This window comes from Bufo gargarizans, chromosome 7 (genome assembly GCF_014858855.1).
Source record: "Bufo gargarizans isolate SCDJY-AF-19 chromosome 7, ASM1485885v1, whole genome shotgun sequence".
Lineage (NCBI taxonomy): Eukaryota > Metazoa > Chordata > Amphibia > Anura > Bufonidae > Bufo > Bufo gargarizans.
In genome coordinates, this window is record NC_058086.1 from 19,521,098 (window position 1) to 19,547,124 (window position 26,027).

The window sequence follows — 26,027 nt, forward strand, 5'->3', positions numbered from 1 at the left end:
TTTGGCACTGTCTCTGCCCTGTATCCTTGCGGTTCTACCCACTGCGCTTCTTCTCTTTCCTTTATTGCAACCAAGGCAGATAGCATAGGCCAACCCTACCGTGTAGTATGCCTGGATTCGTAGGGTTGATCCTGCAGACAGATCCTCTTTAACAATTTAGCAAACACTGCCTGTACGCAAAGGGGCCTTTAGAGCTCTGTGCTGCGCTACTGGTCTGCAATTCCTCTCGGGAAGGATACAAATAAACTGACAACTTGGCGTTAGCATTCCTCTTGTCAGTAGGTAGGGTACTAATTGTCAGCACTCCTAGGACAGTGTCTGAGCGTGTTCTAGGAAAGTTTTCCCTCTCTTATCCGTGTCTGACACCATCTTACCTGTGAGCCTTCTTCATTATAGTGCCAGGCGTTCCGGAACATCAGCTTCATGTCGTCCATCATGGCGTCCTCTGTGGAATATTTGTCAGTGCGGATATTGTGTTCGATCGTTTTTAAGTCCATGGGTTCCAGGATAATCTTATAATAATCTGGGTAGTCTTTTTTAGATGGTTTGAACATGAAAAGTTCACAAAGGCGACGATTGCTAATAGTCTCCCGGGCCTCCAGGACCGCATTGAATAGAATCTTCATCCTCTGTTTCCGAACGTTTTTCTTGCTGCATATAATGAAGATGATTGTTACCACAAGCCGTGCAAATAAGGCCCATAGGAAAACAAGTCAAGGCTTGGTGGTTTTACGATTTAAAGAATTCCATAAGTTTTCCCATCTTAAAAAGTCACGATGTATCGCTAGGCTGCGCCATCACTTTTAGGCTAGGGGTACATGGCGACATGTGTCCCACGACAATTAGTCGTGTGACACATAGGGTACAACTACTCTGCAACATGTGTCGTGCGACACTGCAACAATGGTGTCGCACTTGGATGCATTTTTTGCGACTGCAGTGCGACACCATAGACTATCATTATAAAAATTGTTGCAGGACTTTTGTGTCACAACTGTCGCCGTGTAGCCCTAGTCTTAGGCTATGTCTGGCTCGGTGACCACCACTGATCATGAGAAAGAAGTGTCTGGGAGCGCTGCTGTGCAGAGAAAACCTACAAAGGTGGAATACAGCCCTAAACCACAATTGGTGCAGATTCCATCGGTCAGACCCCACCGATTACCATGGTTTGAGTTGCACCAATGACAGTCTACACCGAAACTTACAGCACTGAGGAGAGGCCATCAATATAAAAGGACTGGAATAAAAGCTTGTCTAGCTTTTTGGACTTTCACTTTTGTTAGCAGCCTGTTGCAGCCACTGAAACAGGTCATTTGCCGCATGTCAAAGCAGAGGCCAGTCGGTGGTGGATGTGACCATCTATGTGATCTATCCAGAAGTTTACAGGACAGGAACCAGAAGACCACTGAATGGGGCCATGGAGATTGACAGTGTGGCCGGGAACAGGCGAGTATGATTTTTTTCCACAGGTACAACAAAAAGGCTGCTAGCAAAACTTTAAAAATAAAAAAATGGTGCATCTCACTTTTTTGCCACCCTCGCCACTTTTCTGAAAGGGGACATGGCAAGGGCGGGGAAGGGGGCATAGCCAGCTGCCCCAACAAATTGATTGCCATTTACGCCAGTTATCTGGCGTAAATGAAGCCAGAAATCTAAGGCAGCTCTAAGCTCTCGTGGATATCTGGTTAGGAGCACGGACCGCAGAAGGATGCGCCTAATTTGTGACGAGGCCTACGCCCCGTCTTAAGTTAGGCGTATCCTCAGGGAGCACAGGGGATACCAAGACTGGTACAGAAAGCGCATATCTTGATAAATCTCCCCCCCGTCTTTCCATCAAAATCAATGGATACATGATGCAAAGGAGCTTTCTGTATTTTTTTTTTTAACATCATAGTGAATGGATGACAATGGAAACAGAAGGTCTTCCATGTGTATCACGCATCTGATGGAACAGAATAATGGAAAAAAGCAATTCAGATGCTAATAGATGCAGAATGTGTTTATACTTCAACTATACCAATGCCATAAAATACCCCAAAAGACAACAAAACCACTAAACTGAGATTTTCATATATAAAAAGGTAAAATGCATTGTCTCATCTCCCAGTGACACTTCACCGCAGTTGTATGGAAAGCAATCAAATAGAAAAAAAAGAATAATAGAAAAATCACATCCAACAACCCTTTCCAGATAAATGTGCTAAAAATACAGCAGAAGCTTCAAAATCTTGCAGGGAAATTAGCAATGATTGGTTTCCTTACTGCTGCACAGTGACATACAGGAGGACGCTCGCCACTCCAGGCAGATATTACAAGTCACAGCTAAGACGTTCAAAACCGCCAATAAACTGAATAAGACTTCAAAAGGACTGGATCGTATCTGACTGCTATGGAGCTGCAGGAGCAGAAATGACTTGGTCACATCATATGAAACACTGGACACAACTGCCCATGATCAATTTATCTGTTTTATTAGAACCCGGTGACCCTGCAGCACCAGATTCATCTGAAACAAACGCGTGACCGCCTCGGATTAGAAGTGGATCCAATGCAAAGAACTGGACAGTATTGGGGTCTATTGCCCAGTTCCACTTATTGGTTCTAAGGGTACTTTCACACTAGTGGCAGGACGGATCCGACAGGCTGTTTACCCTGTCTGATCCGTCCTGCCGCTATTTCGCCGTGCCGCCGCTCTGTCCACATTGACTATAATGGGAACGGGGGCGGAGCTCCAGCGCAGCACGGCAGTTCACGGTGAGAGGCCGCCGGACTAAAAAGTTGGACATGCAGTACTTTTAGCCTGGCGGCCTTTCGCCGTACACTGCCATGCTGCGCTGGAGCTCTGCCCCCATCCCCATTATAGTCAATGGGGACGGAGCGGTGGTCCGGTGGCACGGCAAAATAGCGGCAGGACGGATCCGACAGGGTGAACAGCCTGTCGGATCCGTCCTGCCGCTAGTGTGAAAGTAGCCTAACAAGCAGGTGCTCCTCTCATAGGGCATCTTACCACACTATGAGAGGAGTGTATAGGAACTAGCCATCCCATTGAAATGAATGGGACAGCTTAGGAGTAATCACGCCTGCTCACCACTGCGGATGCGACGGTGAGCAGGTAAACAATGAAGAGAAGGTTGCGCTGGCATGGTGCACGGCCTTCTTACCAAACAACTGATCGGCGGGGGTGCAGGGTGTCAGACCCGCACAATCCAGAGGATAGGTCATCAATAAAAAATAACTTGGACTACCCCTCTGACCTATCCTCAGCCGCCTCCCAGCAGCTTTCCAGTACATCGTATAGTGGTAGTGCTCGGTATTGCAGCTCAGCCTCCCAGGCTTGAATGGGGCTGAGTTGCAACTAGGCCATGTGACTGATGTACGGTATTGTCACAAAGCCTAGGAAGAGGCAGCGACACTCACGGAGCGCTGGCCTCTTCTAACCCCTTTAAAGAAAATCTAACAAACATTTTCCTCAGGGCTCATTCACACGACCGTGCAGTGTTTTGCGGTCCACAAAACACGGATGCTGCCTGTGTGCCTTCCTCAATTTGCGGAACGGAACAGGCGGCCCATTATAGAAATGCCTATTCTTGTCCGAAAAACGGACAATAGGACATGATCTATAATTTTTTGCGTGGCCACGGAAGAGAGCTACGAATGCGGACAGCACACGGAGTGCTGTCCGCATCTCTTGCAGCCCCAATAAAGTGAACGGGACCGGCTCAGATGCGGAACCAAACCACGGTTGTGTGAATGAGCCCTCAGCCTGAGGAATCCATTCCTACATGAATCAGTCACTCCTATCACCCCAGAAATGAACATACAATGCGCACTCTTCTCAGTCTCTCTGATACTGCCGTATCCACCATGTGCATGCCACGATCAGACAAAACCAATATCAAAGCAGACACAGCATTCAACAGTTTAGACTTGCTACAAAGTTCTGTCCACGACGTGGATTCTTGTGGAAGCTGAAGATATTTCCATGCAGGTAAGGTAAAAGGTTTTGCCAGAGAACCCTTAGGTACCAAGGACACAGGGCTGTGAAACACTTTAAGGGGTTAAGAGAATCTTAGAGGGGCCCTGGGAATATATGGGCAGTCCAGTTTACAGATGGCCACCAACGTAAAGCCCTGTTCACACCCTGTTTGCGTCTCTGCTTTGTGTACATTCAGGGAGAATTTTCCCAATGTATACGTTAGGCTACTTTCACACTGGCGTGTCTGGGTCCGCTTGTGAGATCCGTTTCAGGGCTCTCACAAGCGGCCCGAAAAGGATCAGTTCAGCCCCAATGCATTTTGAATGGAAAAGGATCCGCTCAGAATGCATCAGTTTGCCTCCGTTCCGCCTCCATTCCGCTCTGGAGACGGACACCAAAACGCTGCTTGCAGCGTTTTGATGTCCGCCTGACGATGCGGAGCCAAACGGATCCGTCCTGACTTACAATGTAAGTCAATGGGGACGGATCAGTTTTCACTGACACAATATTGTGCAATTGAAAACAGATCCGTCTCCCATTGACTTTGACCCTGGGTTCAGACCTGAGCGTTCTGAAACGAGCGCTCTGTATGCGCGATTGTACGGGCGTTTACAATCGCGCATACAGAGACAGGCGTGCACACATTGTCGCGCGTTCCCGAATATCTATGTGCGGGAACGCGCGACAAACGCCCCAAAAAAAGCTCAAGCACTTGTTTGAGCGTCGGGCGTTTTACAGCGCGATCGTACGCGCTGTAAAACGCCCAGGTGAGAACCATTCCCATAGGGAATCATTGGTTCTTGCCTGTTGTGCGTTTTACAGCGCGTAGGAACGCGCTGTAAAACGCTCAGGTCTGAACCCAGGGTTAGTGTAAGTCAAAACGGATCAGTTTGCAATATCATGAACAAAAAAAATAATAAAATGGTTCATGGTAATGCAAACTGATCCGATCTGAACGGATACAAGCGTTTGCATTATAGGTGCGGATGTGTCTGTGCAGATACCAGACGGATCCGCACCTAACGCAGGTGTGAAAGTAGCCTTAGATGTGAAGCCCAATACACGTCATATAGTTGCATACATCTGCAATTCACTTTCAATAAAGTCATTATATTCTCTATATTTTCCCTTAAAGAGGTTATACGTGATTAATGTAAACAAAAAGAAAAATCGGACCTCATATAGTACATGGCAGAACCAGCCTGTACCTCACATGGATCTCCTTATTCGTTACCCAATTGCTCTACTACATTTATTTCAGGCTGCAGCTCCAGGAACGTGTCCTTTCACTGCAGCTCTCTCCATGTAACTGACAGAGCTTCCATCAGTAGCTACAGCTGGTGGCAGTTGGAGGATGGAACGGAGCATGCGCGACCACCTCTGCGATGTTACTGAGGTGGACTATGAAATAAGGAAGAGAGTGGCTCTATATAGAGAAATCTCATTGAATAAGTCATTGGCTGCACTAAAATTTGAAAGCGGTTTTTCAGTACTAGGATTTTGATGGCCTATCCTCAGGATAAATCATCAATATCATATTGGCAGGCATCTGCCACCAGGAACCCCCACCAGTCAGCTATACAGTGAACAGAGTGCTAAGCACAAGCATTCAAGTAAGCGTAAGCTGCGCTGCAGAACACCAGCGCTGGAAGCTACACAGTAGGTGGAGCATTCTCATCGGCAGTGGATGCCAGCAACAGCTGATTGGTAGAGTAGACGGGTGTTGGTCAACCAATCTAGTACTGACCTATCCTGGACATGGCTAAGTGTCTAAGTATTGGAAAACCCCTTTAATTATATGCAATTACAAAAGTAGTCAGATCTTGGTGTTGGTTTAAAAAAAATCTAGATTATTTAAAAAAATATTAATAGGACAACCCCTATTTAAAGATTTTCCCGCTAGACGGGATCCCTTACCTAAACGGGAAGTAGAATTACTATAAATGTTTTTTTCCTATAGACATGTGGATTTTATCAGTCCTAGCACCCATCATGATGTGGGGATTCACTCACCCTTCCCTATTAGGCCTTATGCACACGGCCGTTGGGCGGCCGTGGCCGTGTTGCAGCGTGCAAATGGCGGGTCAGCAAGCCACGGCCGCATTACACCCTGCATTACAGATGCGGACCCATTCACTTGAATGGATCCGCAATTCCGGAGATGCGGAACGGAGTCACGGAACGGAACACTGGAAGCACTACGGAGTGCTTCCGTGGTTCCGCACCACAAATAAATATGACATGTAATTTTTTGGCGGTACGGACAGACCACGGACCTATTCAAGTTGAATGGGTCCGGCCCGCTGCACGGATGTTGCCTGTGCATTGGGGACCGCAATTGCCGTCCCCAATGCACGGAACGGCCGCACAACGGCAATGTGCATGCGGCCTTAGGCTACATGCACACGAACATTGTTTGTTTCCGTGTGCTGTCCGCATCAGTATGTCCATTCTGTAGCCCCGCAAAAAAATAAAAAAATAAATAGAACATGTCCAATTCTTGTCCGTTTTAGGCATTGTTACAATGGATCCACAAAAAAAAACAAAAAAAAAACGGGTGGCATCTGTTTTTTTTTTTTGCGGATCCGCAATTTGTTGACCGCAAAACGCATACAGTCGTGTGCATGTAGCTCTAGTTCAAGTAGTCACCAGTAAATGACGGTGTTCTGATCAGCAGTTCGGGGAGATATCTGGAGAGTGAACTTAGCGCCCCACTGCTTTAACTCTTAGGACGCGCGCACCAATAAGAAGAGCTCAAATGCCAAAAACGTGTGACCATGGTAACAATGTGACTCATGTACTTGGCTAATGATAAAATCAAAGCAAATTTTCATGCAAATCAGCTCCTCACGAGGACTGCACAATGTTCTGCTAGCTGCAAGGACAGATGTGGGGACTAGTATACAGGGGAACACCTCGTCCATTAGGACAATTCCCAGACGGCTCGCGGCCTACGTGAAATATCCATCGAAATGTCCGCTGCCATGTTGCGTTCCGTGTATAAGACGTTCTAGAATTGAGAGGTCCCACTGCACACCTATTACTTTGCACTAGATCCCAACTACCGGTCATTATGGAGCATAATCCTACCAGCAGTGTCGCCATCCCCTCTATACGAGCATAAAGGATCCACATCCAGCACAATTGAGTACAGGCACTGGCCTCCGTGCTACAAACCGGATGACAATGGATACAAAGACGCTGGGAATTCCAGCTGAGCGAAACGTTACCTCTTCCTCTTTGCGCTGCCGGTGTCAGATGTGGCGGAGGAAATCATGCTGTCTCCGTCCTCTATATCGAGGTCTCTGCGAGCCAGCTCTTTCTTTTTAGCCTGAAATAAAGAACAAATCTCCAGAGTCAGCCTCGCTCTGCCAAACGTTCCCAGAATACATGAATATTAAACAGCTGCATAGATCGGTTTCCCTCTACAACTGGTGTCAGTGTATAAATATTAAAAGAGTCACGGATCTGTGATACAGCGGCTCAGGGACATTTACATTTCATCAGACGCAGCAGTGCCTCACATTTGTCATCAAATACGCTATTGTGTGCGGTGTGCCTCTCCTCCAGCTGCAGGCAAAGCGATAAAAAGGCCTCTTCTGATGAGGCCTGGGTGCTTAAAAAAATAGGTAGGGTTCAAAAATTGCCAATTTTATACCAAAACGGATCGATATATGGTGGGAAAATTTATAAAAATGATACCGCATAGAACATATGTGAATTAATGGCACCAGCACACAACCATTTATAGTCCAGCCAGAAGTGATACCCATTACTATGCTGAAGTATCACACAGAAAGCCTGTCCACCAGCCGTGTGTGCACAGGGAGCAGAAGCCACATGGACGCCGCACACCGCTGCTGGGCACTAGGGTGAAGTTCTTGCATTTATAAAATACCCTGACAATTGGCGTGCACCCCTAGGTACTGACAAACAAGTCACTTCTCCCATTTCCTCCAAGGTTCCTGAACCCTTTAATATGGAACACCTACAAAAGAAATACCGCACTAGACAGCTCGAGCTCACCTGGTATCCAGCAAAGGGAGCGATTCTAATGCAGATAGCCAGGTCATAAAAAAAATGTGTCTGTCTGCATCACTGAAGCACAGTAAAGCTGGGTTTAGACGCCCAGATAATGGGGCAGATTATTGGGAACGATTGTTCCTGCGAACGCTCGTTCCCGTGAATCTGCTGTCTAAAGATGCAGCAGATCACATGATGAACGTGCGAAGCGCTCGCTCATCGGGTGATCCTGTCGTTCCTGCAGGCACCACAAATCATGGCTTCTGGGCAGCAGATTGTGCGGTCTAAACAGCAATCTGCTTCCCAGGAACAGTGCTGCTGTATGAGGACGAGCGATCGCAATAGTTATCCCTCGTTCCTATATTGTACAGGTGATCGCTGCATGTAAACCCAGCTCTTCACCTGGTACCCGCCTCTAAAACAGCGATACAGACCGTCCACCTGTGTCGGTGACATTACTGGGCTCATTGCTAGGCGGAAGTTTCCGTCTAGCATAGTGATGTGAAGCCCTACTGCGCATGCACAACTTTTTAGCGGTGCGGAGGCAAGGTGAGAAACCCCACGGAAGCACTCGATAGTGCTTCCAAGTGAATAGGTCCGCATCCGTGGTGCACACGGCCGGCGCCAGTGTATTGCGGACCCGCTGTTTGCGGCCCGGAATATGGTCACGCCCGGGCAACAGCCGTGTGCATGAGACCTTATAGTCAGACAAAGGACAGTGCAGAGGAAGAGGTTGGCATGGCTGAGCTCCTTCGACATGTTCATTAGATCAGTGTTTCCCAACCAGTGTGCCTCCAGCTGTTGCAAAACTACAACTCCCAGCATGCCTGCACAGCCAAAGGCTGTCCAGGCATGCTGGGAGTTGTAGTTTTGCAACAGCTGGAGGCACACTGGTTGGGAAACACTGCATTAGATAATTCTACGTTTTACCAAACATGATCAATTCAATAGAAGAGAGAACTTTGGGATGTTTTTATTTCTTTTGTGCATTTTTTGGTTTCTTGCATTCTTTAGGGCCAAGTACTGTGTGCTTTATTTTATTACATTTGCTACTGGTATTTTATTTTAACTCGGAGACACTCCCTTCTAGTTTTAGATGTTTCTGCATTATTGTGGGAATATCTGAGCTGAAAGAGTTAGGCCCCTTTCACACGGGCGAGTATTCCGCGCAGATGCGATGCGTGAGTTGAACGCATTGCACCCGCACTGAATACCGACCCATTAATTTCTTAGGGGCTGTTTACATGAGCGGTGATTTTCACGCATCACTTATGCATTGCGTGAAAATCGCAGCATGCTCCTCTTTGTGCGTTGTGGTGCGATAATCTACGCAACGCAGGCCCCATAGAAGTGAATGGGGTTGCGCGAAAATCGCAAGCATCCGCAAGCAAGTGTGGATGCGGTGCGATTTTCACGCACGGTTGCTAGGAGACGATCGGGATGGAGACCCGATCATTATTATTTTCCCTTATAACATGGTTATAAGGAAAAATAATAGCATTCTGAATACAGAATGCATAGTAAAATAGCGCTGGAGGGGTTAAAAAAAAATGTAACTCACCTTAATCCACTTGTTCGCGCAGCCGGCATCTCCTTCTGTCTCTTTTGCTGAACAGGACCTGGGGTGAGCATTAATTACATGAACAGGACCTGTGATGACGTCACTCCGGTCATCACATGGTCCGTCACATGATCTTTTACCATGGTGATGGATCATGTAATTAATGCTCACCCCAGGTCCTGTTCAGCAAAGGAGACAGAAGGAGATGCCGGGCTACGCGAACAAGTGGACTAAGGCGAGTTAAATAATAATAATTATTTTTTTAACCCCTCCAGCGCTATTGTACTATACATTCTGTATTCAGAATGCTATTATTTTCCCTTATAACCATGTAATAAGGGAAAATAATACAATCTACAGAACATCGATCCCAAGCCCGAACTTCTGTGAAGAAGTTCGGGTTTGGGTACCAAACATGCGCACTCACGCAGAAAAATCGTAACGCACCTGCACATTTTCCCGCAACACCCGTGTGAAAGAGGCCTTAGGGATCGACTGATATAGATTACTGATAACCTGTGAACATTCAGGCCGATAGCCGATAACTTATACTGATTTTCGTGCATTTTCATCTTTGAAAAAAAATAAAAAAAATTCTGTTATGGCGTTCAGCACATAGGAGATTAAAAAAATTATATTTTAATAGTTTGGATTTTCGGACGTGGCAATGCATGATGTTTATTTATTTATTGTTTATATATAAAATTGGAAAAGGGGATGATTTATCCCTAATATTTTGGTGCCCCCCCCCTCCCCCTTAGGCCTCTTTCACATGGACGAGATTTCCGCGCGGGTGCAATGCGTAAGGTGAACGCATTGCACCCCCACTGAATCCGGACCCATTCATTTATATGGGGCTGTGCACACCTGTGCATTGTGTGAAAATCGCAGCTCTATTTTGTGCGTTTTTCACACAACGCAGGCCCCATAGAAGTGAAAAGGGCTGCGTGAAAATCGCAAGCATCCGGAAGCAAGTGCGGATGCGGTGCAATTTTCATGCATGGTTGCTAGAAGACGATTGGGGTGGTGACCCGATCATTATTATTTTCCCTTATAACATGGTCATAAAGGGAAAATAATAGCATTCTTAATACAGAATGCTAAGTAAAATAGTGATGGAGGGGTTAAAAAAAAGAAAATTGCGGTCCATTCACAAATCCGCAATTCTGTTCCGCATTTTGCGGAACGGAATTGCGGACCCATTCATTTCTATGGGGCCGCACGATCTCCTGCCCGGATCCGGAATTGCAGATCCGCACTTCGGTTCCCGAAAAAAATAGAACATGTCCTATTCTTGTCCGGAATTGTGGACAAGATTAGGCATTTTCTATTAAGTGCCGATGATGTGCAGTCCGCAAAATGCGGAACGTACATCGCCGATGTCCGTGCAGATCCGCAAAACACACACGGACGTGTGAATGGACCCTTGTCCACTTGTTCACGCACCCCGGCTTCTCGTCTGTCTTCTTATCTGAGGAAAAGGACCTGTGGTGACGTCACTGCGCTCACCACTCACCACATGATGGATCATGTGATGAGCGCAGTGACGTCACCACAGGTCCTTTTCCTCCTGGACAGCAAAGAAGAAGACAGAAGAGAAGCTGGGCTGCGCGAACAAGTGGATGAGGCGAGTTAAATTTTTTTTTTATTTCATTTTTTAACCCATAACTATTTTACTTTGCATTCTGTATTAAGAATGCTATTATTTCCCCTTATAAACATGTTATAAGGGAAAAGAATAAAATCTACACAACACCGAACCCAAACTTCTGTGAAGAAGTCCGGGTTCGGGTACCAAACATGCCGATTTTTCTCACGCGCGTGCAAAACGCATTAAAATGTTTTGCACTTGCAAGATTTTTCTGCAACGCACCCGCATCTTATCCGGCCCAAATCCGCGACACCCGTGTGAAAGAGGCCTTAGGGGCTAGAACCTGGGATCTTTTAATCCCTTCTCGTATTCACCCTAATAGAGCTCTATGAGCCTCATAGGGTGAATAGGGCTTCACAATCTCCATGCTGCCTTGTGTTTTGTGCACATGGCAGCAGAAAGCTTACCATGGCAGCCAGGGCTTTAGTAGTGTCCTGGCTGCCATGGTTTAACATATAAGGAATCCCAGCAGCTGTGTCTTTAAAGATATATTCTTTTATTGTAATCTTTTCTCCGTATGTCCAACAATAAGCTGATTGTAGGACATACTGAGAAAAGATTACAATAAAAGAATATATCTTTAAAGGGGTTCTGCACTTTCATTTAACTGATGATCTATCCTCTGGATAGATCATCAGCATCTGATCGGCGGGGGTCCGACATCGGGGACCCCTGCCGATCAGCTGTTTGAGAAGGCAGCAGCGCCGCGGCCTTCTCACGGTTTACCGCCAGCCCACTGACGTCACGACTAGTATCAACTAGCGTGGGCGGAGCTAAGCTCCATTCAAGTGTACTTCTCAAACAGCTGATCGGCGGGGTCCCGGGTGTCGGACCCCCGCCGATCAGATGCTGATGATCTATCCAGAGGATAGATCATCAGTTAAATGAAAGTGCAGAACTCCTTTAAAGACACAGCGGCTGGGATTCCTTATAAGTTAAACGTTGGAGTCCGCTCCTTTCCCGTGCACACAGCGAGTGCCGTCCGGCTTCTTTACCTGGCTGGTAACCGATCGGAGCCCCAGGATTACACAGCTGGGGTTCCAATCAGAAGCTGCCACTGCCACCAATGAAGAGGAGCCCCCCATGATTTTAATACTGGGGGGGCGCACTCATATTCTGTGATAGCGCGCTGGACGCATTATCAGCAAGGTTAGATGCCGATACCTTTGAAAATCATGAATATCGGCCGATAATATCGGTAACTCCCGATAATCTGTTGATCCCTAGAAGGAGTTTAGGGTGTAGGGAAACAAATGCAGGAAGATTATATTCAAAGATAGAAAGAAGGAAATTGGGGATGTTCAAGAAAATTCAAGAATAAAGTGAAGATGTGGTCAGGTACACTCACTGACAAAACAAATATAATAATGCCCATTATTTGTCCACACATGTTGCAGCTGAGCCTCTAGATCCTGCACACTCATACTGTAGGTTGCTGAAGCTGGCATCACAGCTGTTCCCATAAATGATCAGTTAGTGATAATCTGGCAACCAGGCAGCCAAGGACGTGTTGGAATCGGGTGGAGACATTCCTGGGAAACCTTTGCCTGTGTGGGTGAGCATTATGCTGCTGACAAAAATGCTAGATGGAAGCCCTGCTGTGTATAGCATGTTGGTCCGCTGATAGCACTAGACCTCCTGGTCCCCTGAGGTTATCATGCTTATTTCCTATACACACTGTGCACGAGTGACACCCAGACATGGAGCGTTCTGCATGAGTAACCCCGCGCCATGCAAAATGTAAGTATACGGATCATCACTTTTAAGTGAGAAAGTTAATAGAAGGCACTTACTAATGTATTGTTATTATCCACATTACTAATGTATTGTGATTGTCCATATTGCTTCCTTTGCTGGCTAGATTAATTTTTCCTTGACATTATACATTGCTTGTTTCCATGGTTACAACCACCCTCCAATCCATCAGCGGTGGCCGTGCTTGTACACTATAGAAAAAAAAGCACCAGCCTATGTGCGCTCCCACAGTCCCAGCCACTAGAGATGCCAGAACTTTTTTATGTAGTGTGCAAGCGTGGCCACCATTAATGGATTGCAGGGTGGTCGTAACCATGGAAACGATCAGTGTATAATCTGAAGGAAAAGTGCATCAAACCAGCAAAGGAGACAATATGGACAATCACAATACATTAGTAAGTGGTTTGTATTAAAGGGAACCTGTCACCGGGATTTTGGGTATAGAGCTGAGGACATGGATTGCTAGATCGCCGCTAGCACATCCGCAATACCCAGTCCCCTTAGCTCTGTGTGCTTTTATTGTGTCAAAAACCGATTTGATATATATGCAAATTAACCCGAGATGAGTCCTGTCCCTGAGTCCTATCACGTTAATTTGCATATGTATAAAATAGTTTTTTTCACACAATAAAAGCACACAGAGCTATGGGGACTGGGTATTGTGGATGTTCTAGCAGCCATCTAGCAACCCATGTCCTCAGCGCTATACCCAAAAACCCGGTGACAGGTTCCCTTTAACTTTCTCTACAGGATATATTCCACTTGCTGAAGTGACACAACCCATTTAATAAGCCCGCATTGTGGGTTTATAATTTTCCCATTAGGATGTCCTCTTTAGTATCCCCTTCATACATTGCTGCTTACAATTAATACGATCATTCAGTTGTGCTCTATATTACCCCCTACATATATTCCTCCTGCCTATAACCACCTGATAAGTCCCTGCTTTACTTCACAGCATTTGTACTGCTGTAACGAGCCTCCCACAGACAGGCACGACGCATAAAGGGAGGAGGCACACTGCACAGTAGCCACACCTCCTCTACTCTGATTCGTCAGTGTGGGCTTGGCTTATCAGGAGGGGAGGGGCCACCCCTTTATATAGACTGACAGGCGGCTTCTTACTATCAATGAGTGCTTGTGTGGAGTTATGAGGTGAATAGGGGCAGCCAGGGAAGCTGGCAGCAGCTTGATCGCGGGATTTTGTCAGCCACCTGTGAGAGAAAAATGAATCCAGCCAGCAAAGAAGGCAATATGGACAATCACAATACATTAGTAAGTGCCTTGTATTAACTTTCTCCCACATAATAAATGCTATTTGCTGACGTGAGACAACCAGCGGCTCTGCTGTTTCATTAGCTTTCATTGAGGTGCATGAGAGCTACAGAAACAGCGTAGCACAGCAAGCTATGCTGCTTGCCTAACTCTAAGGCCCCTTTCACACGGGCGCGATGCGCGAGTTGAACGCATTGCACCCGCACTGAATCCCGACCCATTCATTTCTATGGGGCTGTTCACATGAGCGGTGATTTTTACGCATCACTTATGCATTGCGTGAAAATCGCAGCATGCTCTATTTTGTGCGTTTTTCACGTAACGCAGGCCCTATAGAAATGAATGGGTTTGCGTGAAAATCGCAAGCATCCGCAAGCAAGTGCGGATGCGGTGCGATTTTCACGCACGGTTGCTAGGAGACAATCGGAATGGAGACCCGATCATTATTATTTTCCCTTATAACATGGTTATAAGGGAAAATAATAGCATTCTGAATACAGAATGCATAGTAAAATAGCGCTGCAGGGGTTAAAATAAATAATAATAATTTAACTCGCCTTAATCCACTTGATCGCGCAGCCCGGCATCTCTTCTGTCTGTCTTCTGTGCTGTGTGGAGGAACAGGACCTGTGGTGACGTCACTCCGGTCATCACATGATCCATCACCATGGTAAAAGATCATGTGATGGACCATGTGATGACCGGAGTGACGTCACCACAGATCCTGTTACTGCACACAGCTAAGATGAAGACAGAAGGAGATGCGGGCTTCGCGATCAAGTGGACTAAGGTGAGTTAAATTATTATTTTTTTAACCCCTCCAGTGCTATTTTACTATGCATTCTGTATTCAGAATGCTATTATTTTCCCTTATAACCATGTTATAAGGGAAAATAATACAATCTACAGATCACCGATCCTAAGCCCAAACTTCTGTGAAGAAGTTCGGGTACCAAACATGCACGATTTTTCTTACGCGAGTGCAAAACGCATTACAATGTTTTGCACTCGCGTGGAAAAATCGCACGTGTTCCCGCAACGACCATCTGAAAGAGGCCTAAGGCCCCTTTCACACAAGCGTGACGGATTAGGTCCGGATGCGTTCAGGGTGCGTTCAGTGAAATTCGCACTATTTTGCAAGCAAGTTTAGTCAGTTTTGCCTGCGATTGCGTTCAGTTTTTTCCACGCGGGTGCAATGCGTTTTTCACGCGCGTGATAAACTGAAGGTTTACAAACAACATCTCTTAGCAACCATCAGTGAAAAACGCATTGCACCCGCACTTGCTTGCGGATGCAATGCGTTTTTCACGCAGCTCCATTCACTTCTATGGGGCCAGGGCTGCGTGAAAAACGCAGAATATAGAACATGCTGCGATTTTCACGCAACGTAGAACTGATGCGTGAAAAACAACGCTCATGTACACAGACCCATTGAAATGAATTGGTCAGGATTCAGTGCAGGTGCAATGCGTTCACCTCCCGCATTGCACCCGCGAGGAAAACTCGCTCGTGTGAAAGGGGCCTAAAACAGCATAGCTGTTCCCATAGCTGTCATGCACCGCAATGGGGGATACTGAAACAGTGAGCGCCGGAGCGCTCTGGAGTTTCCCCGACCGGGAGGTATTTGGGACTGTGTATCATCTAGCCTTAGTAACGGTAAGATGAGACAAGCCCTTTAATCACAGACGCAAACAGTTATATTTCTTCCGGTGACTTAAAGGGAACCTGTCATCAACTTTGTGCTGCCCATACTAACGTCAGCATAAAGTAGAGACAGGCGAGATGATTTCAGCGGTCGGTCATTTAAAAGTTTAAAGTAAGTGATTGCTGAGAACCAACATCAGTCATTGCAGACTGGGCCTGGAAAAAAGAGTCCCGGCCACCTGAGAAGAGTCCTGGTTATTCATGAATTCCTGCTCTCCCGCCCACCTGCTGATGACAGACCGTCTTCTACCTAGTTTTCTCCCTTTCCCTCTAGGAGAGAACTGCCAATCATCAGCAGATGGGTGAGAGAGCAGGAGATTAGGAATAACCATGACTCTTCTCAGGTAGATTTGACTCTTGTCAAGCCCTGGGCTGCAATGATTATGATGTTGGTTCTCAGCAAACACTTACTATTAGCTCATGAGTGACACACCGCTGACATCAGCATTTCTGTCAGTACTTTATACTGCCCTCAGTGAGGTCAGCATAAAGTTGATGACGGGTTCCCTTTAACACCCAAAGTCTAAGCAGACCACTGCTTTAAAGAGGTTATCAAAGTTATGGGGAAAAAAATGCAAACCTCAAAACTCATCAGGACTAAAATATACATTAGTTAAGCTTGATTTCTTAAGAGAAAAACCCATACTTACACCTTTCCATGGTTCTGTTATTGCTGTGCGTAATGCTGAGGGGGCGTATAACAATGCCTGAGCTCTCCCTCATGAATATTTGTGGGCATGAATAATCTGACCTTCCCCGCCCCCTGCTCTGCATATCCTAACTTTGCATTAAAAAAATAGTCACATAATCATCTTCTAGCTCACACAGGCAGATCTTCCAGTCACATTTTTATTTAAAAACATTAAATTATCTGTATCTAAGCGATTTCTGTATCTAAGCTATATCTATATTATAGATATATATCTTGGATACAGTTCAAACTTAGATACAGCTAGATCTATATGATGGACAATTATTTACTTTTTGTCTCTAGGAGGTGGTATCAGGAGTGTAATGTGGACTTGTTGAGGGGGCCAGGGCTCTAATAACAATCCTCAGATGCGGGGGGAAAACGGGTAAACTGATCCATGGAAGTGAGGAAAGGAGCCAGACACATACCCTGCTGCCGAATCAATCTATCACCACGGCTCTGGTAAGGATCGCTCATGCGAACGCTTACAGTCGCCGAGGCTGTGTGAGGAAAGCGAGAGAGGGGCAGGCACCAAAGGCTCCGACGTCTTGTTTACAGAGCCGGGTGACTCCCTCAAGCAGGGAGAAGCTTGTAAACGAGACTTCAGCGCCTGAGCAGGGTTGATGACGTCGGGGGTCACATGACCCAAATCGGCAGTGGCGAAACAGCGCAAAATCAATAAGGTAAGTGATTTACAAAAGTGTTTATTATAGTAATACAATAGCTCTTAGCATACATTTATATAACTCGGATAACCCATTTAATCATTTACATATCTGCTTGAGACATAACTGCATGGTGAGTTATGTAGCCACTAATCTTGAGCGAATCGAGCTTCGGATCATTGGTCCAAAAACTTTGGATTTTAATGCCGTCTCCGTACAGCATTAAAATATATTGGTTCTGTGGAGCCAAACTTCGTTTCAGTTGACGTTGTGTGAAACTTCGGTGAATGAATTCAGTATTAATTTCTGCATCTTAAAAAAAAAAAAATTGAAATCCGAAGTCGGGTTTGGTACCAGACTTCGGATTGCAATTTTAAAATGTTTTTAAACCTGTAGAAATGATTACCAAATTCATTCAAAGTGTCACGCGACTTCGGCTGAAAGGAATTTCGCCTACATGGAAGCAATCCATTTCGATGCTGTACGGAAACAGCATAAAAACCGAAGTGTTTGAACAAATCGACTTTGGATCTTTGATCCGAAGCTCGATTCGCTCAACACTAGTAGCAACTTAAAATATGGGTGTGGTATTTTTTGTAGATGGTTCTATACGATCCACTTTATAAGCGGATGTAGTGGACAACTGGGAGAGGCCAAATGATGAGGTGAATGACAGCAAGGTTGTCCACCACATGAGTGGAGCAGGATGACCAGAAGGATGCAGCCAAATCTGTGTGGCCCAAGCAAGGAAACCTTTAAAAATGAGAAGGCTATGGAAGTGTGTAAGCGGGAAGAATAATAAGGCCAATGAGGCTATGTATGCAGATGCTAGATCAGGGGAAGTTCCCCGTGCTTTTAAAATTGATGACCTATCCTCAGGATGGTTCACCAATATCAGATCGTGGGGGCCTGACTCCTTGCACCCCGCTGTATGAGTAGACGACATGCGCACGTGCCGTCTCCCTTCTCTCTTCCTGCTTGCTACTGCTTTGCCATAGACATAGCAGCTGATTGGCCGGGGTTTCAGGTGACGGACCCCCGCCGATCTGATATTGATGACCTATCCTGAGGATAGGTCATCAATTTTCAATGCCTGGAGATCCCCTTTAAGTGAATGGCAAGTTGTTATTTGAGCAAACTGGACTTAACAAGTATTCACTTCTGCACGTATGGGTAAAACAGTCTCCACAGGAATCTTTCTTCCTCCACTGATTCCTATAGAATACCAAAATCAAGGCGAGTCAAGAGCTTGGGAAGAGGTGGAAGTGTTGGAGTGGGAGGGGCGATCTGTCGGCGAGAGGAGGTCCAAGTGCTGATTAACAGTCAGACTTGGACCACATGTCACTGCCAGACAGCCCCCCCATTACAAGAATCCAAACAGTTCCATCTCTGCATTGTGTCCCTTGGGTATAAGAGTCTCAAACGCAAATATTCTGCGAGATTCTTGTCTTGACATATTCATAATGTGATTCCCTCCCCTCCATGACCTCCTGACCTTTTCGATAGCTATGAAGGTAAGAGTGGAGGGATCACAATTGTGCACATCCTTAAAATGTTTAGAACATCCTTAATAAATACTTGTTGTTACACACATTGGAGACGGTGCTTCACTATTGTAGCGAACTCCTTATAGGATTTCCATCGGGAAGGAGGACCTTGATGTACTCGCTTCTATAGCGCCTGTTTGAAGTGCCTGCATACTATTGTGCGCCTGTGAGTATAATATCAGGTGGGCTTGCGATCGACAGTAGCAGTACTTCACTATCAGTGTGATTTTGGTATGCCATAGGAATTAGTGGAGGAAGAAACATACGTGCAGAAGTGGATACTCCGATTTGGAGTACCTTGAAACACACGCGGTCTACTAAAACGCATTGAGCAGAGTGTGAATTGTTCCCACATTACTTTTGGATCTGCTGCGGTTTTCTGATACGTTGCCCGGATAGATGATTTTGTTTTTTGCTTTTCCTATGGACGTAACAAGTAGCCTAGTAAGAAGCTCTAATGGTAGATTACATGCACAGTGACTTGACCATGACCGGCCATAAAACACATTCAGCTGACTGCACGCATGGTCAGTCTCTGCTTAAAGCCCTGTTACATGAGAAAGGTCACTTAGGAGATCTAAAATCTCACAATAATTAGGAAAAGGGTACTTAGGGTAGGCCCAGATGAGGCGAACTTTCACAGCAGATTTCACCCTACACATTTCAAAGAGTGAAATCCTCGGTCGAATTCAGCAGCATTGAATTTAAAATGGGCACGGCGGGTCAATTTAAGCTGCCGATTTTTTTTTCACAGCATACAGATGAGATTTCTTTAAAAAAATATATATATATATATATATATATATATATATATATATATATATATATATATATATATATATATATATCCTAAAAAGTGTCTGCAACCATTAATCATTCAACAATATTTTTTTTTCCATTTTTTTTTTTTTTAGGAACAGGGAGGCTGTCATCAGTTTTGACCAGGGGTTTTATTAGCTCCAGTAGCAGTGTGAATACGGGGATTGGAATGCTTTTGTGATTGCATGTAATTAAAAATTTAGCATAGCCACCGAGTTATTCAATAAACTCTATCATCTATATAGCACCACCTGCTGCTTGTTCCTTTCTTATTTCCCGGTCTACCTACGTAACATCACTGGTGGAGGTGGATGCACATGCTTGTTCCATCCGTCAACTGCAACCAGCAGATTCTTCTGTTAGAAGCTCTAATAGTTACAGAGAAAGAGCTGCAGCAGAAAGAACACGCCGCCTGAAAACAAAAAAAAAGACCGGCCCACAGGCTGCTAGTGTGAAATACATCTAGCAGAGCAATTGAGGCAATGAATGGGGTGAGCTCTGGATCAACAGGGCTGGTTCTAAGGGCCTATTCACACGACAGTATCCATTTTTGTGGACCGCACATTTCGCCAATGTTAGAAATGCCTATTCTTGAGTGCAAAAAGAGCAGTTGGATGTGAATATCAGAGAGGTTAATTAGTTTATTTTGAGACTGATCTGAGGTCCGATATGGGGGTCTGATGAAGATTGGGGATTTGAGGTCTAATGAAAACTATTTGATTCTCCTAGGTGCCTCTTATAAAGCAATACATACAGTAAATTGAATAAAACATGATCAAAAAGTCATACACACTCCAAAAAGGTATCAATAAAACTAAATGAGCCCTCGCACAACTCGGTAGATGTTGTTACCATAAAAAAGTTATGGGGGTCAGAATATGGTGAGGCAAAAGATCTGTTCTTTTAAAAAAATAAAAATTTATGTATTAAAACACGAAAAAAAAACAACTATATAAATGTGGTATTGAGGTAATCGTAGTGACCCAAAGAATTGGGGTATAAGGTCTGTTTTACTGCATAGGGAATGCCATAAAAAAGAAACAGATAAAACTGTTGCAGAATTATTATTTTTCCAGCTTCACCGCATTTGAATTTTTTTTATTTTTTTTTCAGATTCCCATTACATCCTAAAAAACAAGCCCTCAAACGCCTACGTGAATGGCAAAATAAAAACGTTATGGCATTGGGAAGGCAACAGAGTAAGAAATGAAAATGCAAATATGAAATATTGCAAGGTCCTAAAGGGGTAAATGACTGAAAAATATACACCAAGTAGCAAACAAGGGTATCTGGAGTGCGTTTTAGCAAAATCAGTTTCAGCCAAGCGCTTGACACTTCTATAAGTACATTTTAAATACTAAAAATACATGTAAATGATGGCACATATTCCACATATAACCCTAAAAAAGAAAAAGCGACACTACCATCATTTGTTTCATCACATATTAACAGCCGATATGTAAATAGGTACCAGGAGGATGGTTTTCTGGATATAATCTTTAATTTAAGTAACTCCATGTATTCTACTTCATGTCCTGTCTCTCAACTTCCTCCTTTATTTAAACTTTTAGGATGGCAAACAGCTATCCTGAGAGGAAGAGGGAAGGGGTGCAGGGGGTTGTGATCTAAAGCAAATGTGTCCCCAAAATTTTTATCTGACAATGAAAACCAGATTAGGGCTGCAGCTAATGATTATTTTAGCAATCGAGTGTTCTACCCAGGGCTGTGGAGTCGGTAGATAAATGCTCCGACTCCTCAGTTTTTTGTACTTCCGACTCAGACTCCTCTGTATTTAATATGCAAATGTATTTTATACATTCCTTGAAGGAAAGAAAGAAGTTCTTCTAAGCTCTTCTAGCACAGAGAGGTAGTTGGGCAGAAGCTGCTACCTTCTCCTTTGTGTGCTGATCTTCTGCTGAAGATAGGGCAGTGGGAGGATCCAGGAAGGGACATTTATTTTAAAACATGATTTCCCTAGAAGAATCCCATAGTCATGTTTAAAGTTTAAGATAACATTCTGAGTTTACACGTTTTATAGCCTTAGGCCCCATGCACACGGCCGTGTTTCACGGCCGTGTGCGGACCGTGGAACCGCGGCCTGGATCTCTCCTGAGAGCAGGAGCGCACGGCATCACTGGTTGCTATGACGCCGTGCGCTCCCTGCTGCCGGCACAGTACAGTAATACACTGGTACGATCTATACCAGTGTATTACTGTACTGTGCCGGCAGCAGGGAGCGCACGGCGTCATAGCAACCAGTGACGCCGTGCGCTCCTGCTCTCAGGAGGGATCCAGGCCGCGGTTCCACGGCCCGCACACGGCCATGTGCATGGGGCCTTAGCTGAATGACAGCAGTTTTTCCAATAATTTACAGCTTCAGTCTTGAACTATTGACCCTCCATTCCCTTCACTTATACAAGTGTCTCTAGTCCTGCAAAACACATATTTACTTAATCCCTTATCAGTGAGAGGCGAGGTAAACCATGGGCATTGTGTTCCCTGTAACATCAGAACACAACACAATGGAAAGTATATGTATTGCCACTCCTAATTGTGCATTGCGTGCCATATAGTGAAGCATATGAAAAGCATGCTTCTTCACATCACTGAACGCGTTTGTTTTGCGGTTACGTGAGGCATGCATTGGCCTTTATTCTTACAGTAGAGAAGTCATTAATTATAACTGTTTATGAATTCGGACATTTAAACTTGCTTTTTTTTATTTTTTATTCCAATTTAAATTTAGTAGGAGTCGGAGTCGGTTCATTTTTTGCCGACTCCGACTCCAGGTACCCAAAATTGACTCCGACTCCACAGCCCTGATTCTATCGATTATTTTTACGATTAATCAAGTACTCTAATAAGAAAAAATGAATTAAAGGGAACCTGTCATCAACTTTATGCTGACTGTACTGAGGGCAGTATAAAATAGTGACAGAAATGCTGATGTCAGCGGTGATGTCACTCATGAGCTAAAAGTAAGTGGTTGCTGAGAACCAGCATCATAATCATTGCAGCCCAGGGCTTGACAAGAGTCAAATCTACCTGAGAAGAGTCCTGGTTATTCATAATCTCCTGCTCTCTCGCCCATCTGCTGATGATTGGCAGTTCTCTCCTAGAGAGAAAGGGAGAAAACTAGGTAGAAAACTGTCAGTCATCAGCAGGTGGGCAGGAGAGCAGGAATTCATGAATAACCAGGACTCTTCTCAGGCAGCCGGGACTCTTTTCCAGGCCTGGGCTGCAATGATTATGATGCTGGTTCTCAGCAACCACTTACTTTTAGCTCATGAGTGACACGCGGCTAATATCAGCATTTCTGTCACTAATCTATGGTGCCCTCAGTGAGGTCAGCATACAGTTGATGACAGGTTCCCTTTAATAGACTGTTTTCCTTTGTAAAAACTCATCAGACCCCCTGCCATCAGTCCCCAACACCCTTCTTTCCCCCCTGTGCGATCAGCCCAAGTGAATCAGTTTCCCCCAGTGCCATCAGCTCCGTTCCACCAATGCCTTCAGCTCTCCCCACCCAGTGCCATCAGCTCCACTCCCCCTTGTGCCATCGTCTCTGCTCCCCTTGTGCGATCTCTCCCCTAAGGCCAGGCCACACTTCAGTAAAACCACGAACGTACGGTCCGGGAAAGCCCAGCCTGCCCTCCTCCTGACACCCGGAGTGCACAGCGTCACTGGTTCCTATGACACTGTGCACTCTGGGCACCCGGCCTTAGTCGCACCCCCACCCCCTCAGTGTCACCAACTTACATTTCCAGCAGGAGCACTGCCGACACTACATTGTTCCACGCTGCTCTGCGTCTGACGTCACACAGGGCAGGACCATGGACATGCTGTGGAGTGTCTGGAGGCCCCCTGCTGAAAAGGCGAGTATTCCGAGCGCACTGAGGGCCAGTGGGAGACCACGGAGCGGGAATAATAGCAAGCGCTTTACTCCCGCTCCATGGTCACATGACAAAAGCGAATCCTCGATGCAAAAAATTTGCATCGAGGATTTTTTGTGTGTCTTTAATCTTGTACTCGTTGCAGCCCTAAACCAGATAGTCACACGCCCTTTTTATCTAATCTGTTTTTATTTTCAGATTATTTTAATTCTATTTCCTGAACCTGAATATGCGGGGTGCCTATCTTGCTTTATGTCAGCCCTCATTGACTTCTATGGGGGAGTTTTCTGGGCATGCTCTGTGACCTGTGCATGAAATAGATGAGCTTTGAAAATCACCTATTCCAAATGGTGGATCCTGTATTATCTGTACACAGGTGATATATATATTATTCTAATCCTGCCTATAATGATAACTGCAATAAAGTGATCTGTGCAGACCAAAACGTGGCATCTATTATTAGGCTTAGTGGCCAGTGAGAAACTGCAGGATTTTATGCTTTTTGTTTTAAATATAGATATTGACATGGAAAATTTAAAATAGCATCAAAAATTCTTTAAAAAGTGACCTAAACACTAGGTCATTTTCTGACGACATATTCCCTTTAAATAAAGCATCACACTAATCAGTACAATTCTGTGTGGGCATCTTTATCTAGGCCCAACAACAGAACAAAACAGCTATCAGTTATCCCAATTCTACTAATCTACTATTATACTAACAGATAACATCTTACCTCGCAGCAACAGTAAACTAACAATATATCTATATAGTAATTTTATATCTTTATCTGCTGACTTTTTGTATTTGATTGTGTATTTAACTTTCAATGGCATAGTACTGCTAAAATGAAACCGTTTTCTATGAATATTGCATTTTATTTTATTTTTAAATGCCCCTTTCTGACAGAAGTGTCCCTCTGACCAGTCCAGTACCGGAAGGTTTACACCCCTTCATTACCAAGCCTGTTTTAGTAGATTTTTTAGTTTTTATGTAGCTAAATTAAGAAAACTATAACTTTAAATTTTCCGTTGAAGCCATGTGATAGTTTGTCTTTTGTGAAATAAGTAGCATTTTTTGTATAGCACTACTTTAGGGGATATATAACTTATTGATTAACTTTTAATAACTCATTTTGGGATAATGGCAAACAACGCAATTCCACCATGGTTCCCTGGGTTTTTAAATGAATGCCTTTCACCTAGTGGCAGAAATGAAGTGTTACACCTTTATTCTGTGGGTCAGTATGAATATGGCAATACCAAATATGTATAATCTTTCCCTGGTTTAATACTTTTGTACAATGATGGCTCACGTCAAGAAAAAAAAAAAAAAAACAATTGTTCAGGAGCCATAACTTTTTTTTTTTTTTTTTTCCCCCTTTCAATATGGCAGTATGTGGCCTTGTTGCTTGCGGGATGAGTCATGCTTTAGTATAGTCAGTATACAAAAGCTTTCTTGCCCGTCTAATAAACTGTCCCTTTGACACAGCCTCATAGACATCTGCTCATGGAAGGCTTGGGAGCCTTTGTTAGACCCTCTGGCTGTCACGACTACTATTGGCCACAATAAGGGTGATCCCATATCAGGAACCTCCTAGATGACCCTGACCAGGGATGGAAACCACCAAATTAAAATCAGTCATCCAAAAAAAAATTGTATAAATCGAGAGGTTTAGGTATGATGGTATATAAATCACAAATGCAGATGTAGCCCAGATGCCTGCACACTGTTATAATACACAGTAAGCCAGGTAGAGCCAAAGCACAAGGGTCCATAAGTCCCAGATAAAGTAATACAGATCACACACACACACACATATATATATAGATATATATATAGATATATATATAGATATATATATATAGATGACATGGGACCTATATGTAGTAAATCTCAAACGATCCATAAGGAATCACATAACCGCAATACATGTGGCCCACTAGTTAGTGCCAACGCGTTTTCCTGCAACACTCAGGAAACAGAGTCAACCTATTATATGGCTGTTATATAATATGACAATAGAAGTCGATTAAACCAGTTATATGGTCGTCATATAGTGTGCTAAAAAATAAATCCAAAAGCCAATATTTACGTGTGGGCAGAAATTTGGATGGGTCCACAAGGTACTTTATGCAGCCATTTACTTTTGCTATCTGTAGGAGACACATCTTTGTATACTAGTGGGCACATAACCCCATAGATCAGGGATCCGCAACCTTCAGCACTCCAGCTGTGGTGAAACTACAACTCCCAGCATGCACACTTGCTTGGTCCATTGTGGACCCTACCTAATTTTTAATTATCTTGTTTCTAATAAATGTATTGCCCATGAGATCTCCATCTTAAAGGGACTCTGTCACCAGTTTCTAACCCCCACTTTTAAAACTATTGTTCTGTCCATGGAGCCCTTGTGATTACTAAGGTGTTGTTATAAGCTAAATCTGCTGGCTCGTTTTGATAAAAA

The 26,027-nt window shown here is 44.6% G+C and overlaps 1 protein-coding gene across 3 annotated transcripts in view; it reads right to left on the minus strand.

The window, feature by feature from the left end:
• PBRM1 (polybromo 1) overlaps positions 1-26,027 on the minus strand; it is an 83,922-nt gene that overhangs the window by 30,856 nt on the left and 27,039 nt on the right. For all 3 annotated transcript variants that reach the window (XM_044302084.1, XM_044302082.1, XM_044302083.1), the window contains exons 13-14: positions 7,207-7,307; positions 375-651 (exon numbers count right to left, since the gene is read on the minus strand). In XM_044302084.1, the coding sequence (XP_044158019.1) occupies positions 375-651; positions 7,207-7,307 (378 nt within the window). The remainder of the gene's footprint in view (positions 1-374; positions 652-7,206; positions 7,308-26,027) is intronic.